Source organism: Ambystoma mexicanum, chromosome 5q (genome assembly GCF_040938575.1).
Source record: "Ambystoma mexicanum isolate Mex_15411 chromosome 5q, UKY_AmexF1_1, whole genome shotgun sequence".
Lineage (NCBI taxonomy): Eukaryota > Metazoa > Chordata > Amphibia > Caudata > Ambystomatidae > Ambystoma > Ambystoma mexicanum.
The window spans coordinates 160494538-160512292 of NC_090933.1; the positions used below are offsets into that span (position 1 = coordinate 160494538).

Consider the following 17755-nt stretch of genomic DNA (forward strand, 5'->3'; position numbering starts at 1 on the left):
CACCTTGTGCCAGAAATATTAATCATACAGATTGCCATGAAACTATCGGTCAGATTCATGCCACAATTTGTATCTTTTTCTATGTCTAGCACCAGTGTGTAAGATCAACACCACTGCCGAGGGTTCCCTGCAGGGTATTACAGTTAAGGGGATAATGTTTACATAAGGCAACATGGAGGTGCTAGTGAGGAAAAGGGGTGGGGTGGTTGGCAGATGTGGCTGTTCCAAATTGACACAGGAATACTCATGGATCACAGAATCGTTACAGGGGTTACCAGACGTATAGCAGATCACATATCTGGTTCTTACATTGCATAGCACTGTTCAGACACTGAAAGGAGTTTTTGATCTCAGACAATTGGCATACACTGCATACTTACTTCTTTCGGACCGCAGACTGATCGAAGGCCAGCACCATATGGCTCCTTAGACTGCTTCCAAAGTGATGCGCTCCAGTGAGTGGAACTGGTCTATCATCATCGGCACACTGCGCCTGCATTCAAGAGTCAAAAGGTTGACCACATGTACAAAACACTAAAAGTGTACAACAGACATTTAAACCAATGAAATTAACACATTAAAAAAGAACAGTAACATTTAAGCAATTTGTTTCATAGCTTCATTAGTGGAAGTCAGCAACTTCATCGTCTTGGTTTTCTTTTTGAAAAGACAAGGAACAAGTTACTTACCTGTAACTGTTGTTCTCCAGCATGGGTCTGGCATGGATTCACATGCTCATGAATATTCCCCGCCGTCAGGCTGGGAATCCTCGGTAAAGAAAAAACCAGTATCAGTTTCGTTTCTGATCTGTCTTTCGTAGTAATAACCAATCACTGGTCTCTGCGTCATACTGACCACAGCCAATGACTGCCCTCTACCTAAGCACCACCTCTGGCAGCCATCTTCAGATTTTTGGAAGCACGTGAAGTGGCAGTATGACCAAGTGAAGAGCCGCAGAGGGGTAGGCGGGAGGGTTCGCATGTGAATCCATGCCAGACCCATGCTGGAGAACAACAGTTACAGGTAAGTAACTTGTTCCTTCTCCAGCATGGGGTCTGGCATGGATCCACATGCTCATGAATAAAGAATACATAGCAGTACACACATGCACAACCACGGGAGGTGGCAAAGGCTCAACATTAAGCATTACATCAAACTCAACATTAAGCATCTTACCTCCTCACCAGGCTCACCTCAGGCGAACAGGTTGCGCAGCACTGCTTGGCCGACCCTGGACTCCTCCCTGGAATCCCGATCGACGCAGTAAAATTTCGTGAAGGTGTGCGTCGACCTCCACGTAGCAGCCCTGCATATGTCCAGCAGGGGCACACCAGAAAGGAACGCCGTGGTAGCTGCGATCGCTCTGGTGGAATGGGCTCTCGGACGGCCAGGCAGCGGTCGGTTTGCCAACCGATGACAGTACATGATACAGCCGGAGAGCCATCTGGAAATGGAAGCCTTCGAGAGAGCCTTCCCCTGATTGACAGGTCCAAAGTTCACAAAGAGTTGTGACGTCTTCCGAAAACACTTCGTGCGGTCCACGTAGAACTTCAGCGCTCTAGCCACATCCAGCGAGTGCAAAGTCCTCTCAGCCGGCGACGAAGGCGACGGGAAGAACACAGGCAACACCAAGGGTACGTTGAGATGGAAGTCCGACGGTACCTTGGGCATGAAGGAGGGGTGCGTCCTGAGCACTACCCTCGTGTCGTGAAAAGTCAAGTACGGGGCCTTGCAGGAAAGGGCCTGGATCTCTCCCACCCGTCGTGCGGAGGTGATGGCCACAAGAAACGCTGTTTTCCACGACAGAAACTTCAACGGGGCCGAGTGCAGAGGCTCGAACGGAGGTCCCATGAGCTTGGTCAGCACCACGTTGAGCTCCCACGCCGGGGCCGGAGCCTTCACCGGCGGGAACGATCTGAACAGTCCCTTCATGAACTCTTTCACCAGACGATGAGACCACAAGGACGTCCGGCCCGTGGCTCTGGTGTATCGGGAGATCGCAGCAAGATGAATCTTGATGGACGCGTGTGCCAGTCCAGCTTTGGCCAGCGTCAGCAGGTACGGCAGTACCTGGGGAGCCGTAATCCGTAGAGGGTTAATCTTCTGTGCGTGGCACCAGACAGAGAAGCTCTTCCACTTATGTCCGTAGCACTTGAGAGTTGAGGACACCCTGGCCTTTGCAAGAACCTCTCTGCAGTCGGCCGGTATGTCGTATCCTCCAAACTCTAGCGCTGCAGGAGCCAGGCCTGCAAGTTCAGCGATTTCGGGTCGTGGTGGAGGATGGCGCCTCCTTCCCTGGAGAGTAGATCCGCGTCCACCGGCAGCTTGATTGGCGGGGACGCTGACAAGTCCAGAAGGTCCGGGAACCATATCTGCCTCGGCCACACCGGTGCGACGAGGATCATCCTGCACCGTGACCGCCTGAGCTGGTTCACGAGCCGGATTAGCAGTGGCGAAGGAGGGAACGCGTAGAGGAACAGGCCCTCCCAGGGGAACGAGAAAGCATCGCCCATGCTCCTCGCCTGGGGAAACCTGCTGGCGAACCTCCGGCACTTGGAGTTCGTCGCCGTCGCGAACAGGTCGATCTGGGGTGTGCCCCGCCGTCGGAAGAGGCGATCCACTAGATCCTGCCGTAGTTCCCACTCGTGGCACGAGCGCAGCTCCCTGCTGAGTGAGTCGGCGATGGTGTTTTTTATCCCTGCCAGATGAAACGGCACCAGAAACATCCTTTGGGCGACGGCCCAATGCCACAGGTCCTGCGCCTCCTTGGACAGTGCTGGGGACCTGGTTCCGCCCTGTTTCCTGATGTAAAACATGGTGGTGGTGTTGTCGGTGAAGATCCTCACCACCTTGCCCTTGAGGGACGGAAGGAAGGACCTGAGGGCCCAGAACACTGCACGGAGCTCCAGGACGTTGATATGGAGGGACTTCTCCGTCGGGAGCCAAAGGCCTCTCACGTGCAGATTTTCGGTGTGCGCTCCCCACCCTTCCAGGGAGGCATCCGTGGTCACTGTCTCCTGGTGGTCTGGGGTCTGGAAGTCCATGCCCGCCGTCAGATGCGCGCGGGTGCCCCACCACCGGACCGCTCGGCGGAAACTCTCGTCGAGTGTGATCCTCTCCTCGAAGCCGCCCGTCGTTTGGATCCAGCGCGCGTCCAGGAACTCCTGCAACGGGCGCATCCGGAGCCTGCACATGGGAATGAGGTAGATGCAAGAAGACATCATTCCGAGGAGGGACTTGATGGACCTCACCTTGGCCGCGTCGGAAACCAACATCCGCTGTACCTTGCCCAGGATGGACCTGGTCCTTTCCTCCGACGGGGAGGCCAGAAGGGACACTGTGTCGAGCTTCGGTCCCAGAAACAGTGCGTTTTGCGCGGGTACCAGGTGGGACTTGGCGTAGTTCACAGAGAATCCCAGGTCCGTGAGAAGTTGGCTGGTCCTTGCCGTGTGCTTCACGGCGAGCTCCCTTGTCTTGGCTCGGATGAGCCAGTCGTCCAGGTAGGGGTAGACGTGGATCCCCTCGCGGCGCAGCTGCGCCGCCACCGGTGCAAGGCACTTGGTGAATACCCTGGGTGCCGACCGTAGTCCAAAGGGGAGGGCTTTGAACTGGTAGTGACGCCCTTGGACCACAAACCTGAGGAATTTTCGGTGCCCCTTTAGGATGGGAATATGGAAGTAGGCATCCTCCAAATCCAACGACGACAGGAAGTCTCCTTCCTCCAGCTGACCCAGGACGTGCTGGAGGGTGACCATCCGGAACTTCTGCGCCTTGATGAACTTGTTCAGACGTCGCAGGTCTAGGATGGGGCGCCATCCTCCCGTCTTCTTCTTCACGAGGAAGTATCTCGAGTAAACTCCGGAGCCCCGAAGCCGCTTTGGGACGAGTTCGATGGCGCCCTTCCTGAGCATCGCCTTTACCTCCAGGAGAAGCTGAGGGACGTGAAGCTCTTTCCTGGCCACGGGGGGGGGACGCGCGGGCACCTTCTTTGAAACTCGAGCGCGTGGCCCCGGGCTAAGGCGTCCAGCACCCAACGGTCGGTGGAGATGGACTCCCACACGCTGACGAAGCTCGCCAGCCGGCCTCCCACCGGGGTGCTTCGGTGGGGGCCCGACCCCACGGCCGGTTCAATCCTGTTTCGATGAGGATTTGCCGCCTTGACCTCCTTGGCGACGACGGCGGGGTCCGCCCGACTTGCCTCGTCCTCTGTAGGCCTCCTGAGACGACGAGCGGGCCGCTTGACGGTAGGTGGAGAAACCGCCGCCGGAACCTTTGGAGGCGCCCTTGCCTCCGCTGCTCCGAAAGGGCGTCCGTCGTTGCTGCAGAACCCCAAGGGCCCGGGCCGTCTCAGTGTCCGCTTTAATGGCCTGAAGGGAATCGTCCACTGTTTTCCCAAACAGGTTGTTCCCATCGAACGGCATGCCCAGGACTCTGGTCTGTACGTCTTGACGGAAGTCCGTAGCCTTGAGCCATCCACGCCGCCTAAGGCACACGCCGATGCCCAACTGGCGAAACCCAGTGTCGGCGATGTCTGTCGCAATAGTGATGGCGTGGTCCGACGCCACCTCACCTTCCTGTAGGATCTCCAGGGCATCCGCCCTCTTGTCGTCCGGTAGGAAGTCCAGCAGGGGAGCCAGTTTGTACCATAGCTCCCTGTCGTAGGTGTTGGCCGCTTTAATCGTCGTCGCTGCAGACGAGATGACCCTGCGTCCCATAGCGTCCAATTTCTTTCCCTCGCCGTCCGGTGGGGAAGTCGATGTGGAGGCCGCACCCCCCCCCGCTTTCTTCCTGGCCGCCGCGGAGACGACGGAGTCCGGGGTAGGCTGCGCCCGGAGGCACAGGGGGGCCGCGTCCGGGACCCGGTACTTCTTCTCGTACCGGTCTCTTCTAGCTGGCGTCGTGGAAGGGTTCTTGAGGAGGGCGAGGCCCTCATCCCAAATGTCGTCCAGTAGAGGCACCGCGAGGACCGTCTTCCTCTTGGCCTCGCGCCGTTGATAAAGGAATCCTTCCTTTTTCTTCTCCTCAGGGCAGAGTTGGAAAAGCTCGGATGCCCTGGCGATCATGGAGTGGAACGATCCAATCTCGTCGGGCGGAGAAGCCCTGGTGGGAGGTGACGACGGTAGATCCTCGTCGTATACCTCGTCGTCCGTACCCGTCGCTGCCGTGTCAGTCCCCGTATCATCCCCTCGGGTGGACGGGGAGGAGGGCTGGACGGGGCGCGACGGCTGAAAAGGAGGTGGAGGGTGAATCCTTCTTCTCTTGGGCGGGGGAACACCAGAAGGTCCCGGTTCAGGATCCCCCGACGGGAGAGGTTCCTCCGTCGGCAACGGTAGTCTCGTCCTTATCTCTGAGCATAAGGACTGTATAGCCAACAAAATGGCCGCCGAGTTGTCTTGCGGCGCTGGCAGAGGGGAATCCGACGGGCGATCAGGGGCCCCGTCGTCACCTGCGTCGGGATCCATCCCGACGGGCCGGTCTTCTTCCACGCCAAGGCCGTGGCTTAAGACCTCGATCAGCTCTTCCTCCGAAGTTGAAGCCGAATCTACGACGACGCCCTGCCCCCCCTTTTTCTTCCCCACCGGGGATTTCACGGGGGTCCTATCGATGGGCACAAAAGAGGACTCCCTCCGCGGTGGCAGGGAGACTCTGAGCCCCGAGGTCGCCACCACTGGTGTAGCCTCCACAGGCTGAGCCAGGGCCGCCGCGACAGTATCGATAGAGGGCTTGGCCGGATGGATTAAGGCCTTCACCACCTTAGGTGCGCTCACCGCCTTATCCTTGAGGGGGGGGGACACTGCCTCGCTCCCCCTCCGATGGGGCCTTCGAGCTCGACCGGGGCCTCTCCAGGAGCTTCGCCGGGTGCTCGCCCTTCCTCTTACCCGACCCAGAGCGTTGGCTCGTGGCTGAAGGTGCCGGGGAGGGTGCGCCCTGCCTGGCGCCCGTAGAGCCCGACCGTTCGGCGCTCCCGGTGCCAGCGGACTCGCGGTGCTTGGCCTTGTGTTGGACCCCCGTCGCCGGGGCGTCCTCAAAGGTCTTAGAAGACCGCTCGGATTTCTTCCTCTTCTTCTCGCCTGACGGGCTCTTCCCTTCCAGCCAGTTGGCGAGACTTTGATGGCGGTCCTTCATGGTCCGCTCCGACATATTGCCGCAAAACGCACAGTCCTTCTCCACGTGCGTCTTGTCCTCCTGTAAGCAGTAGAGACAAAAGGAGTGTTCGTCCTCCTTAAAGACGTTCTGCAGCTGGCATCCAGGGCAGACCCTGAACAGCTTTCCGGGTGTCGAGCTTCCCTTCTCCTGGGCCATGTCCGGGCCTGAGAAGCTTCTGGAATCCTCCAAAAGCGTAGCTCGACGAAATCTTCACCCTTGAGGGGCGCAGACGAATCTGACACGGGTCCCCGTTGATCGGATGGAGAGTCGGTGGAGCTTGAGGCTCTTTTGACCGAAAAAAACAAAGTTTTTGAGAAAAAACGTGAAAAAATAGCACTAACGCTCGAGAGCAATAGCAGGAGGATCCCAACACATGAACGTGCGGTAAAAATCTGAAGATGGCTGCCAGAGGCGGTGCTTAGGTAGAGGGCAGTCATTGGCTGTGGTCAGTATGACGCAGAGACCAGTGATTGGTTATTACTACGAAAGACAGATCAGAAACGAAACTGATACTGGTTTTTTCTTTACCGAGGATTCCCAGCCTGACGACGGGGAATATTCATGAGCATGTGAATCCATGCCAGACCCCATGCTGGAGAACAATGATAGGTTGCCTTGTTGCCATACCGTAGTGCTGATATTCACACTAGTCCAATAAACCATTCATCCGGAGATGTATATGCTTAAATATTAGTGTACATCTATGTAGATAGAATACATGTGCCATTAAGGCTCTTAAACTCGTGTTTTCTGTCTAACAAGATTGGAAGCCCCAAAGTTGGCTACACCTTTCAAAAGAGTATGTTTATCTTGATCCATGCAAATGTCTTCCTTTTAGGATTATCTAGGCTAATCATTGTTTACCTATGAAGAGAATGCAGGAGGTTTGCAACAAATGATGCCATTCATTGCAGAAACATCACAGGAATTGCCTATTCTCATTTGTTATATGGTAACAGGCAAGCACAATTTACCACACTGCATCCCCACATAAGTTGCATCAAAATGGCGCAAAACATGTCACATGTAGAACTGGAGTTACTGTAAAATTAAACTCAATTTGAAACTTTGAAACCGTTATTTCAATTCTGATTTCCAAATATGTCCTGGCAAAACCAGGTTGGCTCCGTATCAGTGTAACTCCCTTTTCCATCTTCCCTTCCACTTATAAATAAAACATCAACTTTTATTATACATTAATATGCACTGATAAGTTGTGCGATGTGGCCACTAGGCCAAGACAGCTTTTGAGTAATTTATAAGTTACTCATCGTAGTGACTAACGCACTCTTAGTCCATAGTCCCCTTTCCTCCATACTGTATGGGCGCCCCTCCTAGGGGCGGGAGACGGAACCCTTTTCACCAGAAAAAATCGGCTTCCCTTTAAATTTAGAGGCACGCAGGGGTGCAGCCCTGGGAGCATGCGCTCCCCTGAAACTGCCCACCGGCACCACTCCTCAGTCCCCATAGACGCGTCCACAATATTGACATTGCCTAATGACACTAGTTTTATTAGGGGGGTGGATGGTGGGACGTATGAAGGAAAGGGGACTATGGAATAAGAGTAAGTTAATCACTACGGTGAGTAACTCATAATTACTCTTATGCCCTGTCCCCTTTCCTCCATACTGTATGGGTGATTACAACTCAATGTAACCCCAGGGTGGAGGAGTGACCCTCCTTAAGAAAACAAGTTCCTTAATACTGCCTGCCCGAATGCTGTGTCTGACCTGGAGCTGGCATCCAAACAGTAGTGCTTACAGAAATCCGAGGGAGTGGTCCACACAGCCGCCCTGCTGATGATCTGCCATGGGGCATGTCTCTGGAATGCGATCGCTGTGGCCTTGGCTCTGATAGCATGAGCATGCATGTTCACTGGAAGCGGCTTGTGCTGCCCCTCATAGGCCTCCTTAATGGCTGCCACCATCCATCTTGCTATGTAGGCCTTGGAAGCCTGATATCCGGGCCTTGACCCGCCAAATGTGATGAATAAAGCCTCAGATTTGCAGAAGCTCTTGGCCCTGTCTAGATAGAACTTTAACGCTCTTCTAACATCTAAACAGTGCAGAAGCCTCTGAGCATCGTCCTTGGGCTCTGTAAAGAAAGTCGGGAGTACTATCTCCTCGTTTAGGTGGAACGCCGAGACTACTTTAGGAAGGAACGCAGGATACATTCTGACGACCACCTTGTCCCTGTGAAAGGTAGTGTATGGCTCAGAAGCCACGAGAACTTGAATCTCGCTGACCCACCAAAAGGGCTGTCTTCATGGTGGTCAGCCTGATGTCCATGGACGCCATAGGCTGAAAAGGTTCATGGGCCAAGGCGCCCAACAGTATATTGAGGTTCCACACGGGGTGTGGCTTCTTGATGGGCGAGTAGAGCCTAGTGCATGCCGTCAAATGTCTCTTAACCACCGGATTGGAGGATGAGAAAACCTCCTCCTCCGAATTCCAGTAGGCTCCGATGGCTGCCAGATAGGTGCAGCATGTGTCTATCTGCACCCCAGAGTGTGCTATGTGTGCAGAAAAAGATAGCACATCGTCCAGTGATCAAGTGAGAGGATCTAATTCCTTGGCCTCAGCCCAGTGGCAAAACCTAGACCACTTGCTTTCTTACTGGCTCCGACTGGCATCACTCCTAGCACCCTGAATGATGTCTAGATTAGCCTGCGAGAGGGGCAGATGCTTCAGAGTGAACTCTTCAGGAACCACGCTACAAGGGCCAACTAATGCGGGGCCGGGTGTATGACTGTGCCCCCTGCTGTGACAGTAGATGTGCTGGGCCCAGTGGAAGGTGGATTAGAGGTTGGTCCAACAGGCTGAGTAGCCCCGAGAACCATGGCCTCGCCGGCCACCACACAACTATCAGAATGATGCGGAGGGGCCAGGACTCTCTTATCTTGCAGATCACCCTGTGAACCAGTGGAGTGGGCAGGAAGGCATAGGCGTTCATGCTGTTCCACTAAATCTGTAATGAATCGCCCAGTGAGCCTAGACCCTGTCCCTACCAAGATGCAAACTGAGGGCACTTCCTGTTGAACCAGGTGGCAAATAGGTCGAGCTGAGGATGACCCGATCTGTTCAAAATCTGCTGAAGGACATGGTTGTTCAATTGCCATTCGTAATTGTCCACAACCAGCCTGCTGAGCCTGTCCGCCTCCAGGTTCGACTCCCCCGGAAGGTGGATCGTCATCAGGTGAATGTCGTTCGCCAGGGCCCATTCCCAGATGCTGACGGCGAGGATGCATAGGGGAGGGAACCTGGTGACACTCTGCTTGTTGAGGTAATGCATGCTGGTGGAGTTGTCTGTTTGAATGAGGATAACTTTGCTGCTGATGAGCGGTAGGAAGGTCTAGAGAGTTAGCTAGATGGCCTTCAGCTCTAGCCAATTGATAGGTGCTTCTTGTTCCTGCCAGGACCAAACTCTGTGGACGCTGTGGTGGTCCATGGTTGCTCCCCAGCCCTCCAGGGACGAATCCGTGGTAATGGTAACCTGCGGTGCTGGTTGAGGGAAGGACCTGCCTATCCTCAGATTGCAGTCTGTGCTCCACTGTTCGGGAGAATGCTCATAAATGTGCTAATTCCCTCTACCTTAGAGCCCTCCAGCTCTTTTGCTAAACTTTGGGGCTTTGAACTTTTCAATTCTGTTTGTTTTCTGTGTTTATTTCTTTGATTATGGAGTTTTAAAATAACTCCATAAGCATCATCTTTTCATGTGTGTTACACAGCACCTTCGGTGCAGTAACACAAGGATGTCTTTTAGACTTCCAAAAGGTTTAAATACCTTCTCTGGGATAAACTACTGTTCCCCAGAGAATGTAAGGTTAAATTGACTTTATTAGTCTTTTTAAATTCCTAGACCCAGCACACACTATCTTCCTATAGAGTGCTGGAAGGGTTACCTAGTATCCCCTAGGTCTAGAAACTCATGTAGCAGTCAAATTCTACCCTTTCCTATCGAAATGGCTGTTGGCAGTGGTTTTACAATGAACTACCATGATTTTTCCCGACCGCGAACACAGGTAGCTAAAAATCGCGGGAGCCATGTTTTTCAAGATGGCGCCTTAAGCCCCTTTGTTTAAACAGGTCCCGGTCTTCTTTTTTCGCAGTTTTTTTTTTTGAAAGGTCCTTCTAGAGTTTGTCGCTGTGCGTCAAACCAGGTTGGGTCCCTTTGTTCGTACGCCTTTGGCAGGCTTCAGGATTGAAGACCGCCTCTGGCGTCTATGTGTCTGGGGTAGGGAGGAAGTGAGGGAGGTGCCCGAAACTCCCTGTGCTTAGTCTCCTAGGAGACCCAAATCCACTCTGGTGTGATTGGCTGGCTGACTGTTCGGCAAGGACAGCCACCCTGTGGGTGAGTGACAGCTAGGCTGGAATGAAAGGGAGAAAACTGTTTAAAAGGCGAGTCTCTTGGACTAGAAAGCAGAGTCGACCACTGGAACGAAATAACCGAAGATGAGCTGGAAGAGGACGTCTGCTGCAACTCCTGGACCATTGGTTTGCCCGGTGAAGCCCTGCTGCAGGTCTGAATTGCCAGGTTCATCTCGACAGAGAAGCCCCTTCACGGACGACTTCTTCTTTTGAGTTGGTGGGACCAATCACCTCGTGAGCCACCTGTATACCATTCTCGGAGCTGGTTAGGTTTAGCCAGCGGGAAGGACACCAGCTTGTGTGCTTTAAGACAGCTACTCGAACCGAAGATCTTCCATTTTGCCAGCTTGTTTGACCATTCCTCGTGCAGTGCATGCGTCCCCCGACGTCCTCCTTCTTGTCCCCATGACTGAGGCTCAAGAACAGCGAGATCCGCAGGAACTGCCAGGAACCAACATCTTCAGCTGCATCTTTTTCTTCATATTAAGGTACTGTGCCAACCCAATTGAGAGAACTTACCTCTCGCGGTGAAATTTCGCGGAACTTTCCCAACTTGCAGGCCTAATCAGTTTGTGACCCAACATGATTCTTTTTTGTACAAACTACTTCTGAAAACATTGGCAAAGACTTTACCGTTTACTACAAGAAGTGCTCTTTCCTAACCACGACACTAGCCCATTGACTTTGGCCTAGGACTATTGAACTGAATCGAGTCCTCTAGTGAACTGAAACTCTTTGCATTGCCTAAAGAAAGTATATGTTATCTATTCTATCAACTTGTGCCTTTACTCCCATTCAAATTAAATGAAATGCCAATTTGCTCCTATTTCAGGGGAGCCTAATTTACTCAGAAATGTATTGGTTCAGTATAGAAGTGTGTTTGTGTATAATATTAAGTTGCCTCCTTTTAGTGAATGTTTTCTAAATGATTGTGTAATAAATTAGGAAGGGTTTTGCCAAAGAAACCTTGAGTGTAAGTGTCTACTTGAACCACTGTGATTGTAAGACCTCTGTGTAACATTCTTGTACTGGTCACATTACTTCTTGAGATAAGCCTGGCTGCTCAGCTCGCTACCAAAAACTGTGTAGTACAGACTTGTACCAAAGGTTGGTTTTGCAACCTGTAGTCCTAATTGTATGTGGTGGTCCCAGAAGGTACTGCATGCAATTCTGCCTAACATCCACCCGACTAGGTCCTGGAGTAGGAGGGGAGGAATACTGACAAGTTCCGCCTGTGAGCACTGCTCCTGACTCTATGAGGCTGCAAAGTGCAGCTGTAATTTCCTCATCTTGAGTCTGGTGTAAGGGACTGCCAGAAGACAAGCCGCCATGATACCGAGGAGGTGCTGGTACCACCATGCTGAAGTCACCTCTCTGCCAAGAAAGAGACCTGTGGCCCTCTTGATGGCTGCAATCTTTTCCTCAGAGGGGAAAACTCTCTCGGTTCTCAAATCCCAGATGAGACTGAGGAACGTTAGACTCTGCGTCGGCTCCAGTTGAGACTTGTTGAGATTGGTGGAGAATCCTAAGTCATGTAACGTGTTGATGAGGGCAGAAGAGGTATGCTGGACTGCCTCCGGAGAACTCGCCCTGACGAGCCAGTCATCTAGGTACGGATAGACATGGTGACCTTGGGCCCTGAGAAGGGTTGTCACTGCATTCATAAGCCTGGTAAAGAACCTCAGGGCTGAATTGAGGCCAAAGGGTAGCACCTTGTTTTGGAAATGGAAGCCCATGATCCTGAACCAAAGGAAAGACCGATGGGGCTGCAAAATCGGGACCTGTAAATAAGCGTCCTTCAGATCCAGGGAGCACATCCAGTCTCCCCTGCACATTGTCTCTGCAATAAACGCTGGGGTAACCATCTTGAACTTTTTAAGCGGGAGGGAAATGTTCAGAGTGGAAAGGGCTCAAATGGGAATGAGGAATAAAAGTTTCCGGCCCCCGGCAATGGGGAAATACAGGGTCCGGCAGGGTTGTAATGGCCCTGTATTTCCCCATTGCCAGGGGCCGGAAAAATTCACAAGTTCGGCGGTAGCCTGCCGGTTTTACCAGCAAGGCTACCGTCAAACTTGAAATGAGGCCCATTGTAGTGTTCAGCCCCACTTACGAAGAGCATATTGACCACTTAGGATATGAATTGCAGGCTCTTGAGCAGGCCCATATGACAATAAAGGCAAGCAAGTGTCAACTTGGTCAGAGTAAAGTGGTCTATCTTGGACATAAGTTAGGAGGAGGTGACATAAGGCCATTTCCCAGCAAAGTATAAGCTGTAAAAGACTGGGCCACCCCTACTACTCAAACCCAGGTGAGAGGCTTTTTAGGTCTCACTGGTTACTATAGGAACTTCATTCAGAACTATGGGACCATAGCTTCTCCCTTGAATGTGATCTCCTCACCCAAATTCCCCAAGAAGATCAGGTGGAATGAGGAGTGCACTAAGGCATTTGAAGGACTTAAGAAATCCCTTTCTGAAGCTCCAGTCTTGAGAGATGCGGACTACAACTAATCCTTTATTGTACAAACGGATGCTTCAAATACAGGAATAGGTGCAGTTCTGAGTCAGCTGGGTGGGAAAGACAGAGAATACCCTATCTGCTTCATCAGTAGGAAACTGAAGGACTGCGAAAGAAGTTGGGCAACCATAGAACGTGAATGTTTCGCCATTTTGTGGTCATTGAAGAAGTTTAGACCATACTTGTATGGATCTACGTTTGTAATTCAAACAGACCACCAACCATTGAGCTGGTTATTGCAGGTGAAGGGGGAGAATCCTAAATTGTTAAGATGGTAATCAGCCTTCAGGGGTTTGATTTTACCATAGAACACAGGTCAGGGTGTAATCACCAAAATGCTGATGGTCTCTCCAGAAAGTATGACTGACTGGAGTAAGGAGACTCATCCAGGAGTGGATTAAATCCTCCTGTCCCTTAGTCTGGGGGGGACGAGTGTTAGGGAGAATTCTCATGAATTTGCTAATTCCGTTCTACCTTAGAGACCCCCAGCTCTTTTTGCCAGACTTTAGGACTTTTAATTTCTAACCTGGAGAGAGTGAGACCTTTTTCCCACTCTTTCATGTATTTATCTGTGATTTGGACTCTGTGTTTCTTTTGACTTTGTAGTCTGACAAACTCCATAGACATCGGGGGTCATTCCGAGGTTGGAGGTAAGGAATTACCGGCACCGTTAAGGGTGCCGATGCCGGTAATCCCTTACCTCATATTCCGAGGTCCCTTTGCGGGTCCTTCCTTACCTCCTGCTTTTAGCAGGAGTAAAGTACGGGACCTGCAAAGGTACTTCGGAGGTAATTACGGTACCGTAATTTACAGTGCCGTAATTACCTCCTTCCCCATTCCAATTGTGCCCTATGGGGCAGAAATGGGAATGGGGAAGGGCAAAAGGTGAATGGGGAATTATCGGTTCCTCCAACCCTGGAATGGACCGGTAATTACTCCATTCACCATGCCGGATTTGGGACGGTTTCGGGGGCAACCATGGAGCTTATTACTCCATGGTTAGCTCCAAACCCGGAATGAGGCCCACTATCTTTACATTGTGACACACAGCACCTTCAGGGCAGTGGCACAGGGAAGTCTCTGAGATTTACCAAAGGTTTAAATACCTTCTCTTGGTTAAACTACTGTTTCCAAGGGCAGTGAAGTGCAATTGACTTTACTTACATTTTATAACTTTCTAGACCCCACACACACACTATCTTACAATAGGTTGCTGGAGGGGTTACTTAGTATCCCCTTTGCTAGTTTTGCATGTAACATTTTTATGTTACCCTTTCTATAATTAATGGCTGGTGACAGTCGTTTACTTTTTACTTCCATTGTGTGGTTTTACCACGGGCTGCAATTGCAGCTGTAGTAAGACACCCATGGGTGCCCATTTTGTCAAAATGGCCCTGGTCGTCTTTTTTAGCCATTTCTTGTTGGAAAGGTCCTTCTTGTGATTTACTCTGTACACCAAACCATGTTTGGCCCCTTTGTTAATTTTGTCTTTGACGGGATTCATGAGTGAAGCCCGCTTCTGGCTCCAGCATGTCTGGCAGGGGCAGGAAGTGAGGGAGGTGCCCGAAACTCCCTGTGCTTAGTCCCCTTGGTTAGAGGAATGCACCCAAGGGTGATTGGCTGAAGGGCTGTCCTCAGAGGACTGCCACCCTGCTGTGTGATTGACAGCTAGGCTGCGAAAGAATCAGAGAAACCTGCATAAAAGGTGAGGCTTTTGGCTTGGAAGGCAGAGTTGACCACTGGACGAAGGAATCCGAAGAAGAACTTGGCAGGGATGCCTGCTGCAACGCCTAGACAATTGGTTTGCCCGGTGAAGCACTGCCGCAGTGCTGAAGCTCCAAATTCGCATCAACTAGAAATGACCTGCAAAGGACAACTTCTCCCCTTAGGTTGATGGGACCAGTCGACCCCAAGACGAGCTCATCTGGAAATTCTCTCAGAGCTGGCTGTACTTCCATTGCTGCTGCAGGAACCGAAGTGCCAGGGAGAGGAACACCAGAATCGAGTGAGTGTCTTTAAGTCGGACCCGAGCTCCAGGAAGATCCTCTGGCCTCCCAGGAAGTAGGACTCACCAAGCCTGAGCCACCTCAACAGAGTGCTGGACCCCAGATGCGAGAAAAGTCTGAAGTGGTACCCGAGAACAGCAGTGTTGCTATTTGCTAGAGACGCAAGGAGCTGAAACCGTGATGTGCTGCTGAATTGAAGTTTTCCCATTGCTAACGCTGACCTTCAAGTTGTAGTGCAGGAGTCCCCAGATGACCTCACTCTTGTCCCCATGACTGAGACCCAGGAACAACAGGATCTGTAGACCTACACAGGAACAGAATCCAGCTGGAACCATTCCTTCTATCCAAAGGTACTGTAAAACTAAGCGGACCTACCTCTTGTTGTGTAGCCTTACTTGTTCTCAGTTGACACCGGTCTTGGTTGCTTTTGCAGAGTTGCTTGCAGCTTTGCCCCTCACAAGCCTCCCAGCTTGTGGCCCTACAGTGATTCTATTTTTCTGCAAAGACTTCTAAAACATTGTGCAAGACTTTTATTTACCTGCAAAAAATGCTTCAGTTCACCTAGACTTTTGCTCAATTGACATTGGCTGGCCTGGCTCGATGAAAGACTCTTCTTACCTTTGACTTTGTGTTTTACCTTTCCTCCAGGAAAGGGTTAATTTACTTGGCATTTGGGGTTTCAAAAGTACTTAGCTGCTTCAGAATATTTGTTTAACCTTTGTTTTATTCCCAAACCCTTTTCTTTGACACCAACTCAGCATTGCTCTAAATGTTGCAGTGATATATTAATGTCCACAGTGTCCTAGTTATTTAAGTCACCTCAGGGTTTAGGATCCATCTGTGTGCCATCCGAGAAACTAAGAGTGTGTATTTGTGTGTTGCTTTTATATTGCTCCCTTCTGGAGAAGGCTGATTGAACTGACTGTTAAATGAATTAATAATTGCTTCATCAAGAAACCTTGAGTGTAACAGTGTATTTGAATACGTGTCACTGTGAATCTCTGTGTAAAATCCCTACTGTTCACATTGACCCCTCTTGAGATAAGCCTGGCTGCTCAGTCACACTACCAACCTGTGTAGTACAGACTTATATCAAAGGTTGGGTCCTATTGCCAGGAGGTCAAGGTTGCTGTAGTCTCCCAAAGGGCACTTCACACAATCTTGCCTAACAACTACCCATAGGGAGCTTTGTGCTGCAATAGAAAAATACAGATGCCTTTAAGAGCTATGGAGCAGACAGACTCCATAGGACAGGTAAAATACAAAGAACAGAGTTCCAAAAGACAGAGCCGAAAAGAATGAATGAGTGGAAAAAGGCTCCACTCATTCAGGATTGAAAGAAAAAGGTTCAGAAGTCCCAGTAGGAGCCAGGATGAAGCATACAAATTATAAATCTCCCTAACAGCAACCTTTTGTGTGTGTCAGGTTTCCGGCTACACAGCTTGTAGACGCTGAACGAAATACTAGATATTTTGGAACTGATAATTGTTTTCTATGTCACGTGTTCTTTGCGAGGGACTAGGTCCATCAACCATAATTCACAAACTCACTTTAGAAGCGGTTGGGATCTGAAGTGTCGGCATAGCTTCCACCTCCCTATAGGTGGCAGGTCTGGCAGGGGCTGGTGATGGAATAGGATCTGGTTGAGATTCCAAATCTTCTTCTTGTACAACGGGCCGGGGCCGTTCGGAGAGCAGGCAGCTACCCTTGTCCACCTGCTCATACCTCAGCGCAGAGGTGAAATCCACAATCCTAGGGGAAAATTAAGTTGAAGACATTTAGTAACCTTGACTCGCAGGCATTTTTCCAACTATAATTACAGTTCAGTCAATCTGTATTTTTTAAGAAGATCTATTATGTTCAGTAACAAGTTAGATAATAAAAATTAAATCCCTCATAGATTTCCCTTGTCAACTTACTCCATGTTAAAGATTAGGTTTTGGATGCACCCGTAGAACGATCGATTTGTCTTTAGCGCTGGTACAATCTCCCCCGGCGGGATTCCGCCCACGTAGACATTAGATACATTCAGAGAACTTTCTTCTTGCAGCTGGGTGCTAAATTTCATGTCTGTTGGCTTACTCTCATCCACCTGCACTGTCACGTTCCTAAAACATAACACAACAAACATCAAATTTACACAAATGGCTCCAACAAAGGCATTAAAACATTATAACCATGCAAGTCATTTTTGAGGTGTGTCCCTATTTCCTTGATTTGTGCTGGTGTTTCTGTGGGGTTTTGGCTTTGCTGGGAACTTTCAAAAGTGACAAAATAATGTAATATTGTATTAAAATCTTTGCAGGGTATCATCAAAGGATGAACAAGCAAGAATGAACCATAGGCAGTCCCTAAAAATCGGATAAGTCACCAGTGGAAGCTCATCACGCCGTCTTTACCATGTTACTCGTAACTCCTCAAAATACCTCTTGTTCCGGATCAGGATGATGGAATGTTGTTGCCCGTCGCTGAAAGTTCCAGAAGCAGATTTCAAGACCACCTTTCTTGTACCCGTGCCAGGGTTCATGTGCACTTCAAGGTTTCCCGACACCAGCATGACAGAAAAAAACGGCTGCAAAGAGGGAATCACAGTCTTGCTTTAGGACATTTCATTTCAACCCTACCTAGTTTAGTGTCTGTTTTTAAGTGTCCTGAAACAGAAATCCTGCCATGGTTGGACAATAAAAGAATGCACTTTATGAAGAAATGGGCACAGGTG

At 50.7% G+C, this 17755-nt stretch overlaps 1 protein-coding gene across 2 annotated transcripts in view; it reads right to left on the bottom strand.

Moving 5' to 3' along the window:
* The window catches only part of LAMA1 (laminin subunit alpha 1), a 679286-nt gene that overhangs the window by 41675 nt on the left and 619856 nt on the right, over positions 1-17755 (bottom strand). For both annotated transcript variants that reach the window (XM_069620697.1, XM_069620696.1), the window contains exons 54-57: positions 17463-17608; positions 16956-17144; positions 16587-16788; positions 381-493 (exon numbers count right to left, since the gene is read on the bottom strand). In XM_069620697.1, the coding sequence (XP_069476798.1) occupies positions 381-493; positions 16587-16788; positions 16956-17144; positions 17463-17608 (650 nt within the window). The remainder of the gene's footprint in view (positions 1-380; positions 494-16586; positions 16789-16955; positions 17145-17462; positions 17609-17755) is intronic.